The sequence below is a fragment of the Ammospiza caudacuta genome, chromosome 4, assembly GCF_027887145.1.
Source record: "Ammospiza caudacuta isolate bAmmCau1 chromosome 4, bAmmCau1.pri, whole genome shotgun sequence".
Lineage (NCBI taxonomy): Eukaryota > Metazoa > Chordata > Aves > Passeriformes > Passerellidae > Ammospiza > Ammospiza caudacuta.
The window spans coordinates 2,182,893-2,199,675 of record NC_080596.1 but is presented as its reverse complement, the minus strand read 5'-3'; the positions used below and the strand labels follow the sequence as shown (position 1 = coordinate 2,199,675).

The window sequence follows — 16,783 nt, the reverse complement described above, 5'->3', positions numbered from 1 at the left end:
GCAAATTGAAGAACAAAACCCTCTTTAGGCTCTGTTCTTCAAAGGAGGTTTTAGGCAGTATTTTAGGAACTCCCGGTACAGTACTGTACCTGTTCAGCTCAAACCAGCTCACTGCTGGGGGTCTTACTCCTTTCTGCTGATGGATTTCTCCTTGTTTGGTGGTTTAGGTTTTTTTAAAACTTTCCTCAACTGAACTTAAGTGTTGGCTTCAAGGGTCAAGAAGCTAGTCTGAAGACAGAGACATCAGTGTTATATAGTTCACAGAATACGTTTTGTGTGAAAAATACCATTCCCTATCTCAATTTGCTACTAGAACTACAACAGAAAATTCTTCAAGGTGAATGTCATATGCCAAATGCTCAACTAATTTCAGTAAATTGCATACAGACCAATTAATTATCTTGCAGCCACACCGGTCTTGATGTCATTATAGAATACATTAAATATGGATTTAACATTTCAGATGAAAGTATTTCTTTTGCTGACAAACTTATTTACTGTGTCAGTTTCAAGTTAGCTGTTGAGGGATTTCAAGGATATTCAGTCTTGAGTGGCAGGTTTGAAGATTATTCTTAAAGAGCTGCCCACTATGTACATGTATTTTTCAAATTACTAATTGTTAAAAAGCTCTGTTTGCAAATCTCGCAGTCTGTAGATTATGCCATGGTTCTCACCAGAAGGAAGCCAGTACACTGCATTAGAAATGAAGACTGTCAATAATGACACTATTTCAATTTAAAAGAAGTGAACACGGCCCAGTCCTTAACTTCACACCTTAAGAGGATTCAAAACCCTAGAGGACAGAATATACCAGTTGTGCATTTTGTTGTTTTCACACAGTTATTCTACATTATTTTAAATCTAAAGGTTTTGAGTCCTCCCTTCCTCCCAAAGGTGGGCAAAGTATGATTTGAAAAATCAAACCTGAAAAAGGAAAATAATTCAGTCTTTAGGGTGCATTTGCTAAAAGTCATGAGTGACGCAGCTCATGATGATCATCTCTCTGAACAGATTATGCAGCAGTGGAAAGTGAAATGGATGAGAAACCTGGTAAGAAGTGCACTGTGGGAAGTTAAGAAAAAGGAAATAAAGGTAAGGGAATGAGAAAAGAAGCAGCATAGCCCAGAACCAACACTGTTTCCAAGAACTGATCATAGTTTCTCATCAGATAAACTAAGAGGTGTTTATCAAAGAAATAAGGATATAAATAATAATCTATTAAAGGCAATTTTTTATTCTTATTATTAATAATTTTATTCTCACCGCAGATTCCCACGATACTGCTGAACTAGAGTAAGTTTGGTATCTAAAAAAATTTAACCCTTTTCAGTGGGCAAAATTTTAATAATGACACCATAAAGCAATTATACAAAAAACATATACATATTTTGACAGTTTAAACAATAAATATATATATATACTTGTTTTTACGTTGTGGAAAAGCAAGTTTTGACAGTTTTAGATTGAGACTCGTAGCTGAAAAAAAAAGAAACCAAACCTATTTTTCTTCAATAGGGCACTTGAAAGTTTGACAGTTCATCAAATTCTTAACAAGAGACTTACTGTAATGGATAAACCAGTAAAGCTGATGCAGAGATGATGACTGGAAAACAACAGAATTCCTAATGTCTGCCCTGTATAGTACTGCTTCGACAAGGAACGAGGAAATGTGTGTCAGAAGAAACCTGGTTTTGCTTGTAGGGTGGTGGAAACCAAGCTGTACAATACAGGAGCCAGAAGAAGTGAAATATTACACAACACTTGGGGCTGCAATGTTTCATTTTCCCCTGTGGCTGCTGGAGGAATGACTAGAACACTCAGACTTCAAGACCAAACTGCAAACCCCCTCCCCTTTTCAGTTCAACGGTGTGGTACATCATCATTGACCAGATTGCAAAATTTAAGAGAGGTAAACAACTAGGATTTTTGGGAAGGGGATAGGAAAGGGGAAGAAGAAGAAAAATAAGAAGAAAAATTTTGGAAAATATTCTAGGTCCAAATGGATTTTACAATCCCAACGCATCCCCAGACATTTCAATGATGACTTATGTACCAGTTTGCCCTAATTAAGAAACACCATCAAGATATATCAGATGTGATAGAAGCCTTCAGCTTCAAAATACAATAAAAGTGAAATGCTTGAACTGGACCACTAGATTAAGAGACTATTAAAAAACCATGAAGGGTCAATAAAAACAAAGCAATTTCTTTGTGTAGGTGTAAGGAAAAGCTATTTGAAGTATGTAAGTGAATAGCTAGATGTAAGTACTTCCACAACACAGTAATGCTTCTAACTGTTCAACCATACCAGCTATCTGGTCATATGGCAGAAATTCTGTTTTAATTATAGGTCTGAGTTTTGCATCAGAATATATACAGGTATTTCTTTCTCTCTTTTGAAATTTGAGAGGTTACAGGTGTGGGGTTTTTTTGTTTGGTTTGTTGAGGCTTTTGGGTTTTGTTTATTTTTGTTGTTGTTGCTGGTTGGTTGGTGTGGGTTTTTTAAAATTTTGGGCACCTAATATTTAAGGAATACGTATACAAATCCACACAAGAGAACTCTAAAGATATCTCACTTTAAAAGGCATGTTTTTTCTCTTTTTCATACAATCAGCATTCTTTTTTGAAGTCTTGCCTCTCCTGCTCAATGTCACATTCTCCACTACAATTTGCTGTTCAGCTGTGCGGACTTTGGACACTGGTGTGTAGTAAGCACTAAGAATTTCCTGAGTCAGGTTTATTCATCATTACCTGTACAAAGCAGAAGAGGGGGAGAGACAGTGTGAAACAGAGACACACACAGACACAAGGGAAGCTAAGGTTACAAAACAATCTAGAAACCACACCTCAGTAAGCAATAACACAAGATTACACGAAGCCTATCACCAATGAGGTGACCATGACCAAAGCTGCCTTAAAGCGCTACACACAAATATTGAAAATTGTGTCATCTTGGATTAGTGAATTTAGGATAATTGCACCTCAAGTGGCCTGCTTCAGTTAGAACAATCCTCTTAGGAAAGAGGAACAGAGATTTTCTCCCAACATTTCTTATTTGAAGAGTATAAGACTTTGGAGACAGAAGCTCATGAAGACCATTCTGTCTGTCATTTGTCCTCTATTCACCCCTATTAGCATAGGACTTTTTAATTCAAGTGTCTCAAATGTATAGAATTACTTTTTCTTATCGTTTTTGGATGCTACCACAGATTTGTAAAATAGAGAATTAGAACTGAATCTAATAAAAATAGCCACTTGTTAATCAGCATTTTGCCAGATGAAAGTCAGTTCTTTTTAATAGGATTCACTCAGACAACAGCTTATAATTTATATGCCAACATTTCAGCACATTTTCATTTAAGTCTCTTAGTACTAGTTTTAAACTATCCTTAAAGCAGAGTAGCAAGCAAAAGAAAATGGTGACACTATAGTAACCATTTTCTTATTATTTTACATTGCCAGTCTTTTGGACACTTGAAAAATGGACTATTGCAAGTGCATCTTTCCGAATCTGCCACTAAATCAAGAAATTGTGCCTGAAAAATGTTTTTCAGACATTTCTCTGTCACAGTTGTCTAACACAGCATGAAAACAACATGGAAATGATTGTTCTTACCTAGCAGTTCTAGATCAGTAGAAAAAAAAATTGGGAAAATGTAATTTGGATTAGAATTTTAAAAAAACAATTATGTTTTTCTAACTAGCTTTAAGACACCTCCCAAGTATTCACATAAAAAAAGTCATAAAAAGCTGTACCCCTACTTGACCTTGCACTACCAATGCAACACACTTGTAAAAGAATTTAAAAGATGCAGAAAGTACTTATTGGTTAACATGCATTAGAATATTTTTTTGAAAATTGAAATGCATTAAATAGTGATCATTGCACATACTTCTAAAACCAAATATGATGCTTCTGATTACTATAAAACTAATTAAAATCTTAGATTTCTTCTTTTTCTCCTCTCCAGTGAAGACTTTCACCATTAGAAATCTAAAAATACATAACTGCAGTTAAATTCCTGACATGAGAAAAATGAAAAAAACCCCAAAACCATTTCATTGCTGACGGTGGTCTGTGTGGTTTTTCCTAAGCACGACTCTGAAAGATGGAGCAACATCCATCTGCCTTGTAGCCTCTGCTAAACTGGGCAGGGCTCCAGGGCAAAATGAATTATTTTCATGTATTACTGAGACACCAAATAAGATGGATGGTTCATACACATCAAGGTCTTCTGAAATAAGCTAATTATAGGATAATGAGCTCCATGAAATTTTCAGAAAAGGAGTGATGGTGCAACCTATTAAAAGTAACATTATAGAAAGCATAATACTATTTTAGCTAGAAGTTCATTAATTCTTAAGGTAAAATTGGTTTTGATCCTGCAAGTTGTGTGCTGGATTTCCTTTCCCCATCTGTGAAACTGTTTTACAGAAATTAAATAATTATATTGTATCTTTTGTAGGCCAATTATTGTTACAGTTGACTGCACGTGCAAATTCTGTTAAATCAGAGTAGTCAGCAAAGTTTGCCAGATTTTGTTGCAGGAATAAAAATAACCTTTGTGGAAAACTTTAATTAATTTAGTCAATCAATATACCAAAGCACAGACATTTTCTCAAGTCTGTGATACTATGATGTTTTAAAAGTATATTAGAACCTATATTGTATATGACCAAGGAAGAACATAAGACAAGCCATAATTGCCAGGATACATTGAGATTACCTTCTTGGTAGGCTCCGTCTGCCATTACCAGATGAAGTATTTTGGCATACAGGTGTTTGTGCTCATTTCCAAGAACAGTCTGAACTACAGTTGAACAAATATCAATATTTTCATCTTCATCTTCAAGTATAGCCTAGTGGAAAGAACAAACCATGTTGCCAAAATGAAAATGGGTATAAAATTAAGTAGTTCAAATCTATTAAATGCAATTCATGGTTAAACCAGAAGATTTTCTCTTTAATCCACTGGCCAGGCATTTTCTCTGCTAAGAGTTTAGTATGCCAAAACAGATTAAAAGACTACAGAAAAAACCTTTTACTGTAGTTACACAAAGTAATTAGTTAACTGGCACAGCAAACAGTGCTAGGTGCTTGTTTCTTCAAGTATTTCCACTTGAGCTTATTCCACAAACCTTTATTTTCTCATAAACTTCAATTAATTTATCAAAGCCTATTTCCTGCTCCAGGTTATATCTCAACTCTTCTAAATGGCTGAAGATACTATCACATTCTTCACATTCGCTGGCAATCTCTCCATCACTATTATCTAGAAAGAAAGAAAACAACAGTAAAACCCCCTCAGTTCTACATTCTTTATGTTGCTTCTAAATCACTAAAACAAATATCCTTTAAAAGCAACCAAACGGGTAAGCTCAGGAGCTCTGGATGATGTTGGCAGATGTTCTGACAATGTGCAAGAAAATAGGAATAGTCTCTTTCTTGAAAAAAAATCCTGAATCACAAATGGGAAGCATCCAGCTATCCCCATGAAATCCCCACTCTGACAATTAGCCATAGGGATATTCAGCCTGAAGGAAAACATGGTATGGTCTTAAAGCAGAATTTTAGTTAAAGTAGGTCAAGTTCCATACCACCACTCTATAAATTTCTGAGATGAAACTCATGAAGGGTTGGTGGCTGTCCCACACAAGGGAAAGGAGTTCCTTAATGAAGCAGCTGTCTTCTAGCAAAAAATGAGGACATGTATGTTACCCATCCATTGCTTTCTGCCCTGAGATGCATCTTGTTCCATGGAGCAAGTCTAAAAACTCAATATTAATTTAGCTACAGAGTTCCTTGCTCTTTTATAAGTGCATCTCCTTTGTGTAGCAAATTAAGTATGCCAAGTGGTGCAATAACATACAGGAGAGAAATCAAAGTAATTTTGCTTATAGGCTTAGAAACCTTGAAAATAGGTTTGTATTGGTAAAACGAGATAAATCTAACAAAAATAATGTTTTAAAAAATACAAGACATAATTCTTATGTAAAATTCCGTTGTAAAATACAGGAAAAAATACTTTCTTAAATAAGCATTCAAATTTGGAGAGAACTTGTCTCCCATGGAAAAACTTCATACACTTCAGAGTGTATACCAAACCTTTAAATACTATTACCTGGTGGATCACAGACTTCATGAGGTAGTATTAGAACTCTACTACTTGCAATTCTTATATATGACTAGTCTAAGATATAGTCCTGGCCAAATCACATCCTTCATTCAAGTATCAACAGTCAAATCAATAAGAAAGTAACAATAAAATAAAAAGTTGTATATGGGTTAAAAACCCATTAGGTTATTTCTAATCCTCTATTTAACATTTAGATCTTGAACAGATTTTGTCTCAAGTTCTATCTGTTACCCTTTTGAAGGCTGCCCTGCCTTCCTCCCTGCCCCAACAATGAAACTTGAAATTCTTATGGAATATCTAGAAGGTAGGACACTTGTATTAAACTCCAGCACTTACAACAACAGCAGAATCACATACACAGGTAGTGTTGCATGTTATCAGCGTACAACATCAGCATGCCACAAAATTAAAGACATTAACAAAGTTTATTTTACCTTAAAATAATTATTGGAATGTATTATTAGATGTTTAATTTGTTGAAAATTTTCTTCAATAAAAAGTACACAAAAACTTTGTTTTAGATGAGTTACTGATTTTCTGCATCTTTTCATAACTATATTTCTAGCTGCACTTCATTTTCCAGCAAGAGTAAAATACTTCCATTTCCACAAGAATTTAAAATACAGAAATGAGACTTCAGGAAGTTGTGCATAGCTAATGCAAAATGCTAAAAGTGGTAATTAATTTATCTGTCTCACTTCTAGTCTGACTGCATTAATACCTAATTTTGGGTAAGGACAAGGTGAACAATTTCATGTTCCTTCTGATTGCCTGTTCAATTACTTAACTCTAATTTGAACTGAATCCCAGATACTCCAGTCATGTCAATTGCTATTTCTTTTTCACACTTACAGCCATGAATTATTCAAGACATACAATGCTTTCTGTCTTTGATCTTCCTTGAAGCCAAGTTTTAGACAATTTAGAGAAAAAGGCCCTTACCATCACTACCCCACAAACAGCGAAGTTTTAATTTGCAACATGGAGCGTCACTTAGATGTTGACCTTAACATTCAGAAAGTCTGAATACAATCTGTTTTATTTAAACTTGTGTATAAAAATTATCAATTAGAGCTTTACTTTGTTATAAACTAAATCATTATTAACATGAATAACTAACTTATAAAACAGGTATAACAGAAATTATACCTGACTGCCATTCTTCATTAAGAGCACTTTCACTGCTGGGGTTATTTTCATCTCCTTCATCCAGCTCAGTACCATTTGTTATGCATTCCATGGCATTAGCCTTTAAAGTAGACTCCTCTTCTTCACTCAGTTCCTCACCAGGCTGCTCCCTAAGCAACTGTTCCATTGAATCTCGGAGTTCCTGCAAATCTGTGTCCGTCTCTCCAAACATACTAAAGGAATGTGATATAAAGTTTATATAATTAATACTTTGCAAGACAAGCACTGTAGAAAGAGCTCATTTCTTTTGTTAGCAGGAAATTGAAAAGCCAGTCTAGCTGGAGGGGAAAAAAAAAAACAGAGACACACTCCACCCTCCTCCCTCAGCTATTTGTGACCTCAGTCCAATATGACTACAGCACCTTTGTATCATGGAAAACACAGGGAATAAACAGATATCCCACAGTCTCATAAAAAGATAGTAAGTCCTCAATTCAACTTTATTAGTAAGGTAATTTCAAAATCCTTGTATTTGTGCACTATTAAAGAACCCTGGCAAATATAACATTTTCAATTCAGATAAAAATGTGTCTGGAGCAAAATATAGATCTAGATCTAAGCAGACTAGATACACCAGGCTATCAAAGCTGCAGGGAATAGTCAATTCCGGGGTCAGATTTTGAGGGACTTGAAGAACATTCTAATTAAACAGTGGAGGAGATAAATGAGCAAGATTTCCAGAACACAGAAAGAAATGAAATATTCAAGAAATTTTTAGTTCTAGAAGAGCAATAGCAATCAACTTCGAGTTGCTTGAGCAAAATGCAAGTTGCAGACACCAGACAGACCTTGGATAGATTTTGGGAAGGAAATTCAGATAGTTATTGTATGCAGTGTACCCCATTAGCTTCTCAATTCTCTGGAACAAGACTTAAAGTAAATGATGATCCAATACAAAATATTTAATATCTGGGTAAAAACTCCATGTTGGTATAGTGTGTATAACAGTTAGTGTCTAACCAAAAACATTATTGAACTAAGATTCCTGTTAAAACACTTGATAAACTTGATACACTCACATGTCCTCAGAGTCAGAGGGTCCTTCTTTGGCTTGCTCATCTTCTGTATCATCTGTTTCAAGATTATGTTGATGCTGCACATCTGCTACACTGGGAACATCAACTAAAGTTCTGTACAGCTTGTAAAGATCTGGGAGTGAACATGTTCTCAACATCTACAAAAGCAATAGACAGCTTGGTTGGTAACAATATTAAAGACAGCTTGAGTTTACAAAATACTTTAAAATGAGATTTCACTGTTCTTCAGGCTTCCTGCTTTACAGCCAGAAGCTGTGCTAGTAGATTGGATCCTACAGGAAAAAAACCGCTTGGTTGGCAGAAATGACAAGATATCTTTGCTGCCCTGTTCAGTGATTGTTTATGATGGCAAAGTAGTGATTGTTCTAAAAGACTGCACAAAAGGAAGAAAGCAGATAGGGCAAGTTAGGAATGTCTTCATGAACTCCCTCAGTAATGTCTCAGAAAAAGAGTGGAATTCCTTCACAAACACCAGGAACATGGAATGTTGAATGGTGAAACCAGAGACTTTCACTGCTGCATGAGGCTTGCTGATATCATGAGCACAGTCCAGCTGAACTAAAGGGCAGACATGGCTTGACAAATAAAAATACCTGCTTGAAGAGTTGTGCCATCTTTCTGGCCTCATTCAACTTCAATAAGAAAGTAAGAATAATACTATAGAACAAAAAAGTATTTCTTTTTTGTTATTTAAACTTGCCTTTGGGTCGTTTGCATCAAAAAGTCCTGTAGAAAGTCCAATCAACAATGAATTTTTGCCTTTATTTCTTGCTGGTGATATGGAACGTGAACGAGGTACAAAAGACTCTTCCTGTGAAGACTGAGCTGACAGAACTGGCGAGGCTGTTGGTACAGCTGTGGGCTGTATTACCCTCTGGAATAAGGGTTCAGCTTGCTGAGAGTCACTGGAACAAGTTTCTGATGTGGTAAAAGAAAGTCTGTTACAAATCCAACCAGATTAAAACCCCAAGATGTTTAAGGAAAAGGTAACAGCTGTGAATTTACCTAATTTCTCTTATACAATTAAAGAGAAAAGTAGATAGCACTTTAAAAGTATTAAAATATTTTTGATAATTTTATTAAGTGCAATTACAATGTGAATTTTCACATTTTAACTTTTGGAGAATATACAACCCTCAGCTATAGCCTGCTCTGTTCTCAGGCCGTCTGTTTTCTCATTATCCAGTCCATGTCTGATACTGTGTCATCCATTTTCAACCATTGCGTATCACCTTATACTAGATCTCTTTGAAGTTTTCTCAATATAATTTGCCCAAACAGGGGGAAAAGGCTATCTAGTTTGCTTAAGCCACCCTTAACTAGATGCAAGAGTATCATCAATGATACTTTACAGCACTGACAACGTTTTTTCTGAAGTTACCTCCCAGACCTCCAAGAACAAGCAATTCTTCCATGCAATAAAGATAAAATATTGTCATCAGCAGCCACTTAAAACATTGAGCTGCAGCTCAGTATTCATTTGAAATGTGTATAAACAAAGCAACACTTCTATTAAGTAAATAATCAGATCTCATAACATCCTAAATAGTCATGTGAAAAAGCTGTAACATTCAGAAAGTTGACGTTCATCAGCATGGGCCACTGTCCTGTCGACCTATACACAGTGTAGCTTTCTTGTAACATGGTTTCCTCCACAGTGACAAACATAATACCCACAATTTGTCTTCCTAATCCAAAAGAAATTTCTTTTTTAGAAGTAAGAACTGAAGAAGCAAATAAAAACTTGCTCATTTGGGGTTAATGAAGCGAGGAGGGGTGACTCAAGCACCCCACACTGCCAAGCCATGGAACATGAGATTGGCACTGACCTGCTGGAGCTTCCTTCTGTGGTTGCACCTTGTTGAGTGCTTCTTTCTCTGAAGCTGCCCCATTCATTCTATGTTGTGCCCTATTATAACACATCACATCATGGGGAAATGCCATGTAAAAAATGGTCATTAATCTATTGAAGTCATCAACTGCAGTAAAACCAACACAGCAGCAAGCAATGAAGCTTTAGCTAAGTGAAATTTTAACTGACATGTCCAAATAAAACTCAGTTAAGGCTCAGTTGTTTGAACTGGAGAGAGAGGTCAGAAGAGATTACTTACACATCTTCCTTCTCTTTTACCCACACTTCATTAACAGTGCTAGGGAACTCCTTATTCTCCTTACTCTGGTGCATTTTATCTTCCATTTCTTCCAGCACCTCTGCTTCCAAATCATCAGGCTCTAAAATTAATAGTCATTTACTTCATTAAAAATTAATTCCATTCAAGCAAAAAGATGGGGAAGTATACATTTTAAGATTACACTTAAATCCTTCATCTTAAATAATTTTGCAGAAACAGCAGAAGTTTTGTAATCCCAGAGCTAAAAGTTTTGGTTTTTTTCTGATACCAGAAGCGTGTCTTAAAGCTCCAATGAACCATGTTTTCTAAAAACCTCAGCAACATACCCCTAGAGATCAAAAGGATGCTGATATCACAGGAGAAAAGATTCCAGCACAATTGATGGGGAAAAATAAACCAAAACCCCATCAAATTAACAACAAAAAGTTTGAAGCACTTTGGAATTCTACTTGTTCTCTGAAGTTTTCTATACGCACACAAAAATGTTTCAGGAAATCTAGTAAATACATTACTGAATCAGATTACAACACAGGTATAGAGAGCACCTGGTCCTACCTAAAATGTGTTGATAAAAACCTGCACATTAATTATGGGAAGATATAAAAGTATACACGATCGTTACTTCATTTATTGCATTCAATAAGCAGATTTTAAGTAGAATTACTGATGAAATGAGCTACCATCCAGCACAATAGCGTTGCTCTGCACCAGGGTGGGTCCAGTTCTTTGAGATTCTTCTGGTACAGTTATGACAGACTTTGTAACACCAACTGGTACAGCAGACTGAGTTCCAACAGGAGAAAAAGCCTTCTCTTCCTTCTCCTCTGATAAAGACTGATGATCTCCTTCAAGGAGTTCTGCAGTACCTAACAGAAAATGATTCTATTATGTAAACAGTGTTTTACTATATTTGGATAATAAACTGCAATGTGGCTAATATGGTAGGTTGGGGATTTTTGTTTCTTTAAAGGAAAACAGAAGAAAAAATTTGCATGCTTTTAGTACAACTATATAAAGAAGAAAGCTATAAATATTAAAATCCTAATTTCTTATGCTACGTTATCATTAGTACAAGTTTATATTGAGAATAAATGTAAGCCCTTTTGTCCTTACAAAGGACTAAGTGCAGGAGTGGACGGGGCAGAAAAAATAAAATAAAATCAACTGATATGTAAGTCACATGCTGCCAACAAAGTTACAGGAAGCATCTAATGAAATATTCAGATGATGACATCCTTTCAAAAACTAGGATTGTTTCTATTAAAAGTTTAGGACTTTTCAGCAAAATGAAGATCCTTTCCTGTCAGAACACCCTGGTTAATTTCTTACCACTCCACTGAGTTTGAAATATTTTGGTGTCCTCCAGTATCAGCTTGTGCTTACATTCAGAACTGAGGCAACACCCAGAAGTAGAAAGCAAGAGAGAGTATAAGAATATGCTTCTATTACTTCAAAATCTTTCTCAGTAGATAAACTGTCACTACACTTGCAGTGCAGATAATTACCCACTGTGCTTACCATTTATCTCATCTTGTTCCTCAAGGATGTCAGTTTGCAGCTGCAGCTCTGCTTCTCCTAGGATCCTCAGAACTGAATCAGTTGGGCTTTTGCCCCAGACTTTCCTGTGAGGTTCACCAGTATCTAACTTAATTACTTCTCCCAGAGTTTGACCTGTTGGGACACAAACACAAATAGAAAAACTTTCCTAAATTAGAAATTTTTATTCGTTTTCTGTATAGTGAATAATCAAACAAACAACCTCCACAAAACTTAAAACTAAAAAGGTGACAAAGCAAGAACTCATGCCACCTCACCCTAAATCAGACAGCCTACAGACTTTGCTTATCTAGTTTTCCTTCTGCCAATTCCAATCAATAACAGAGTTATTCAATATCAGTTGACATATGCAACTTAATAGCAGCAGCAGCAGCAGCAGCTCTTTTCAGAAATTCAGACACTCCAAAAGAAAGCAGTATGAGCAATGTTTCATTGGCACGAATTGTCTTGAACTTTACTTGAAATGGTAAACAAGAAAGTTTCTTGTCTTGCTATCCTTTGACATTTATTTCTGTTCATTCTCCCTCCAAGGAAAACAGGATACAAAGCACCAAAGAAAACCAGAGTAAAAAGTTTCTTGATTCTAGCACTATAAAACTACTATGCAAAGATGCAAGTCTGTCACATTCTCAATGATTATTTCCTTCTACAATGTGAAACAGACTTTTAGTAAGATATAGTGAAACCAGGAAAAAGCGGTTTCAACCAAAAAAACAGAGAAGGAAAGTGGAAAATCTGGAATAACAATCTCGATTTAAGAAAGAAAAACACTAAGAAATGTTAACATAAGTTACAGATCTAAATTGAGAAAAACCCTCAGTTGTTTCTTCACTACTGATAACACAACAACAGGATTTTCAAGTTAAATAAGAATCTTTCAAATATTTTAAATACTTTTTTATTAGTTAAGTAACTGTTTGCTGTTGAAATTATGAAATTATTTATTGAATCTCCTGCAGGCTTTTAACTACTCAGCCTGTGCCTCATTCCTTATTTAAGGGAATACATAACCACCCACTTTTTAGAAGTGCATGACCTGTAACTGATAACAAGATGATAATAATAAAGAGTAGCTGGTTTATAAAAACACACACTACACATGGCAAACTGATTTAGTAATACCATGGTGACAAAAAACCCCAACAACTTACACTCTGCTCCAGAGAAAGAATCTTCCATTGACAGCTGAGCTAGAGGAACGACCAACTCAGAGGCCCCAGATTCCCATTTTTTGCGATCTCCCAGAAGTGGTTGGTCACCTTGCTGCTTCTTACCATCTTCAGATCCAGCTGATTCAGAGGTATTTTTACTCTCCTTTTTTCCTTTCTCATCTTCTTGAGCTTTAAGATTTTGATTTAATCTTCTCAGAATTTCTCTCTTGTTCTGAAAGGACCAACATATGCATTAAAATAGTGCCTTTCTTGAAAGCATACCTAAATGACACTATATAATTTGACATACTTGTACTGCAAAATCTGGCTTTTTCAATTCCTCCTCAGACTCCTGGACAGCAGTTATTACATGTTCATCCTTTAAGTCCCAGAAGCATGAAATAGAAAGTAGAAGAACATGTCAGAAAAAAATTATCTTGAGAATAGTAATAGACATCATAAAACCTTTCCAATGTCAACTGCAGGTAGACTGAAACAAAATGCTTGATTATTCTGTTTTATTCTATCCCAAAGACACAATTTCAAGGGCACCTTCCATCTTTGAACCAATCACTTTCTAAAAGTGATGAGCAAGTGAATCACTCAATTTAAACAGACAAATGAGATTTTAGAGAATGAAACATGTAGAGATAAAGCTAGATACGACCTCTACAGCAAGATAACACCGAATTCCTATGCTACAAATGAGTAATTCTACAAGAGAACCAAAAAAGTGGCAAGCACAGAGTCAAGGATAATTTATTAAGATAAAACAGAAGGGAAAAGAGACAAATTTAGTGGTAGGTAAATAAGCAAACTACATATTGAAGGCAAAATGTAGAATTTATAATCTGTGTACAAGGCTTGTATTCTCCAACTCAAATTGCTCTGTGTGCTATTTTTTAGTCTGTTATAGTCACTGTCTTGCATTACTGTGAGACAAACTGTCCATGTGGAAAAAATATGCTTTATAAAAAAATATGATCTAAGTATTTGTCCAAAATATGATTTATTTTTCCAGCTATCAACTGACATCTTTCAGGGTAAAACATTTTATATTTCACACACATTCTTTAGTGTAAGTCTCACTCTATTCCCACAGCTATAGCCCTCAGGGTTGAACACAGTATGAAGTACCACACTACACTGAAATTTACAAAGAGCTTAGGCAAATGTACAAAAGCTAGCATTCAAATCAACATCGATTGTGTTAAAAATTTAAATTGTACAAGGTTACACTCATGAGCTCAGGTTCACAATTGTAACATAAAGCAGTTGAGGTAAACACGTAAGTTTTTACAATATCAGGACTGAGAACATGCAGAATAGAAATTAGGATACTCTTTTAGACAACAAGAAGAGACAGCACTAACAGATTCAAGAACCTTAGGCTTTGTCTTCTCTGTAATATTCAGCACTTTCAAGCTCACTGAAAACAATCAATCATTAATATAAAATAGTCTTACCATTCAAAATTTATCTGCTCACTTTCACCAAGTAACCAACTCATTAACTCCTCTCTTCAAGGGGCTGATGAAAACGCTGGAAGTTGATGTCTTGTTCAACTGAACAAAACTGCCCTGATCAAAATGGAAGCTGCCACCTAGGGCTCATCATAAGCTATTTTGCTCAGAACATGAATTTCAGTTTCAGCATACAGGTGTGTTTCAACAGCTTTCAAGCTTTGGTTTCTTTTTATATTTTTTTTTTAATTTCTTTTCCCTAATTAGAAGCAACAAACATCCTTAACATTTTTTTTTCTAGCTAACCTATACATTTTCTCTAAACATTCTCCTTCCATTCAGTACTTATTGCCTTTCCATTCATTTTACCCTGTTTGCAAAAGTACCTACCACACCCACTTCCTTCAAAGCAGAAGTCATGGAGATGACAGGTACACCAGGCTTCACTGGAAGTTGTGGCTTAGGAAGAGCTGCTCCAGACTCTTGTAGTCCATTCATAGGACTATGTTCTGTAGCTTCCATATGAAAAGGCACATTAGGATTCTTTACCCCTTTTGCAATCAGCTGTATAGATGCAATTAAAAAAAGTTAAATCAAAAATGTACTTCAGGACTTTACACATTAAACACAGTATTATCAATTAGGCTCATGTAATCCTTACAAAAGGACAATAATGCCACACATTCATACAAAGGACAACTGCCCACGGCATGCCAGTTTGTCAGCTTCACATCCTGCTTTTTCTACTCACAATATTACTAGTTGGACTTGTTCCATAGCACACACAAGTAAAAGAAAATAAAATAAGTTTTGGTCATTAACAGACAATTATTAAAATAATTGGGGTGATCATAATGATTCTTAGGTAGGATGTTCAGAAGTCTCCCTGCCAGCATACTTAAGATTAGGCTTCTAATTAGGGAATTCTGACTGACACAGGATACTCTCTCCAATTTCAGAACTACTTGTCCTGAAAAATCACAGTATAGGATTTTATTTATACAAAGATATGGCCCTACATACTATGACTGCATGTAACAGATTTATTTTCTTACATGTTCTTCCCAGGCTCTTTTCTCTCTTTCATATGCTTCCTTTCTCTTTCGCTCCAACTGCTCCTTCAGAACTGCTGCACGAGCATTTGCTTGAGCCTACAGTAAACAAGCAAAAAAAGATCAACTTGAAATCATCAGCAGCCTATTTCATGGAACATTTTAAGAAGGAATATTCTTGGATTACTCATCTCCTTTTCTCTCACTACTGTATAGACTATGAAAGGAGGACTCCACTGACAAAATCACCACACATGTATAATAACTGATGATCTATGTTGAAATAATGGCAACTCCTCAAAATTTAATTGCAGTTCTTGATTTCATTGGTCCTATTTTTAGTATACATAGTAATCTTAAACAGACTAATGTAAAATTAGAAACTCTACTTAAAATTATCTTTGAAGACAAATGCATTAATCAAAAAATATTAAATATTATGTTTAAATTTTACCAACTTACTCATACACAAAAAGCTTCACTTGCTGTTTCACCTCAAGTTTTCAGGTTAGGCATAGGGTTAGCTCGTTTTTACACTGTACTTTGCAGATGGTGGAGGGAACTTCATAGAATAGATAAGAGCAATAGTTGCTATCTGTAGTATTGTGAACTAGTTAATGATTTTAAATCACCACAAGGAATAAAGTTCTAATTAAACACGGTATTTCTATGAAATGTGTTTGTTTTAAATGTAATTCATCACAGGGTTATATAACTCACATTCCAATCCACACATAATCCATGTCAGCCCATTTAAGGAGTTTGGCCTTCCTTTATTCTTTAACTAAAAGAAAGGTGTTGTCTAAGGTATATCTCCCTTACCCCTTCAGTCTCAAAATGCTGTTTTAGTTATACCAAATTGCCATTAGGACAAAAGCTACCCTAGAGAGAATTCTCAAAGACTGGGATACAGAAGATCCTTGACTAGCAAGGATGTCTCAGCATGTTTTAAAATTACCAAGATAAAGCAGCTGAACACAGTTATTTGCTCTATACAGTTGAACTCACCCCATTTCCCTTGTAGTGGACAAATGAACAAACTATTGATAGCATAATGAAATATAAG

The 16,783-nt window shown here is 35.4% G+C and overlaps 1 protein-coding gene across 9 annotated transcripts in view; it reads right to left on the bottom strand.

Annotated features, from left to right (window-relative positions):
* Positions 1 to 1,213: 1,213 nt before the first annotated feature.
* Positions 1,214 to 16,783, bottom strand: part of NEK1 (NIMA related kinase 1) — a 43,952-nt gene continuing 28,382 nt past the window's right edge. For all 9 annotated transcript variants that reach the window (XM_058803126.1, XM_058803129.1, XM_058803130.1 and 6 more), the window contains 14 exons: positions 15,721 to 15,816; positions 15,056 to 15,229; positions 13,513 to 13,581; positions 13,203 to 13,434; positions 12,013 to 12,165; positions 11,175 to 11,360; positions 10,474 to 10,594; positions 10,192 to 10,271; positions 9,063 to 9,280; positions 8,345 to 8,499; positions 7,287 to 7,498; positions 5,140 to 5,273; positions 4,728 to 4,860; positions 1,214 to 2,751 (listed from right to left, as the gene is read on the bottom strand). In XM_058803126.1, the coding sequence (XP_058659109.1) occupies positions 2,738 to 2,751; positions 4,728 to 4,860; positions 5,140 to 5,273; positions 7,287 to 7,498; positions 8,345 to 8,499; positions 9,063 to 9,280; positions 10,192 to 10,271; positions 10,474 to 10,594; positions 11,175 to 11,360; positions 12,013 to 12,165; positions 13,203 to 13,434; positions 13,513 to 13,581; positions 15,056 to 15,229; positions 15,721 to 15,816 (1,977 nt within the window). In that variant the 3' untranslated portion in view covers positions 1,214 to 2,737. The remainder of the gene's footprint in view (positions 2,752 to 4,727; positions 4,861 to 5,139; positions 5,274 to 7,286; positions 7,499 to 8,344; positions 8,500 to 9,062; positions 9,281 to 10,191; positions 10,272 to 10,473; positions 10,595 to 11,174; positions 11,361 to 12,012; positions 12,166 to 13,202; positions 13,435 to 13,512; positions 13,582 to 15,055; positions 15,230 to 15,720; positions 15,817 to 16,783) is intronic.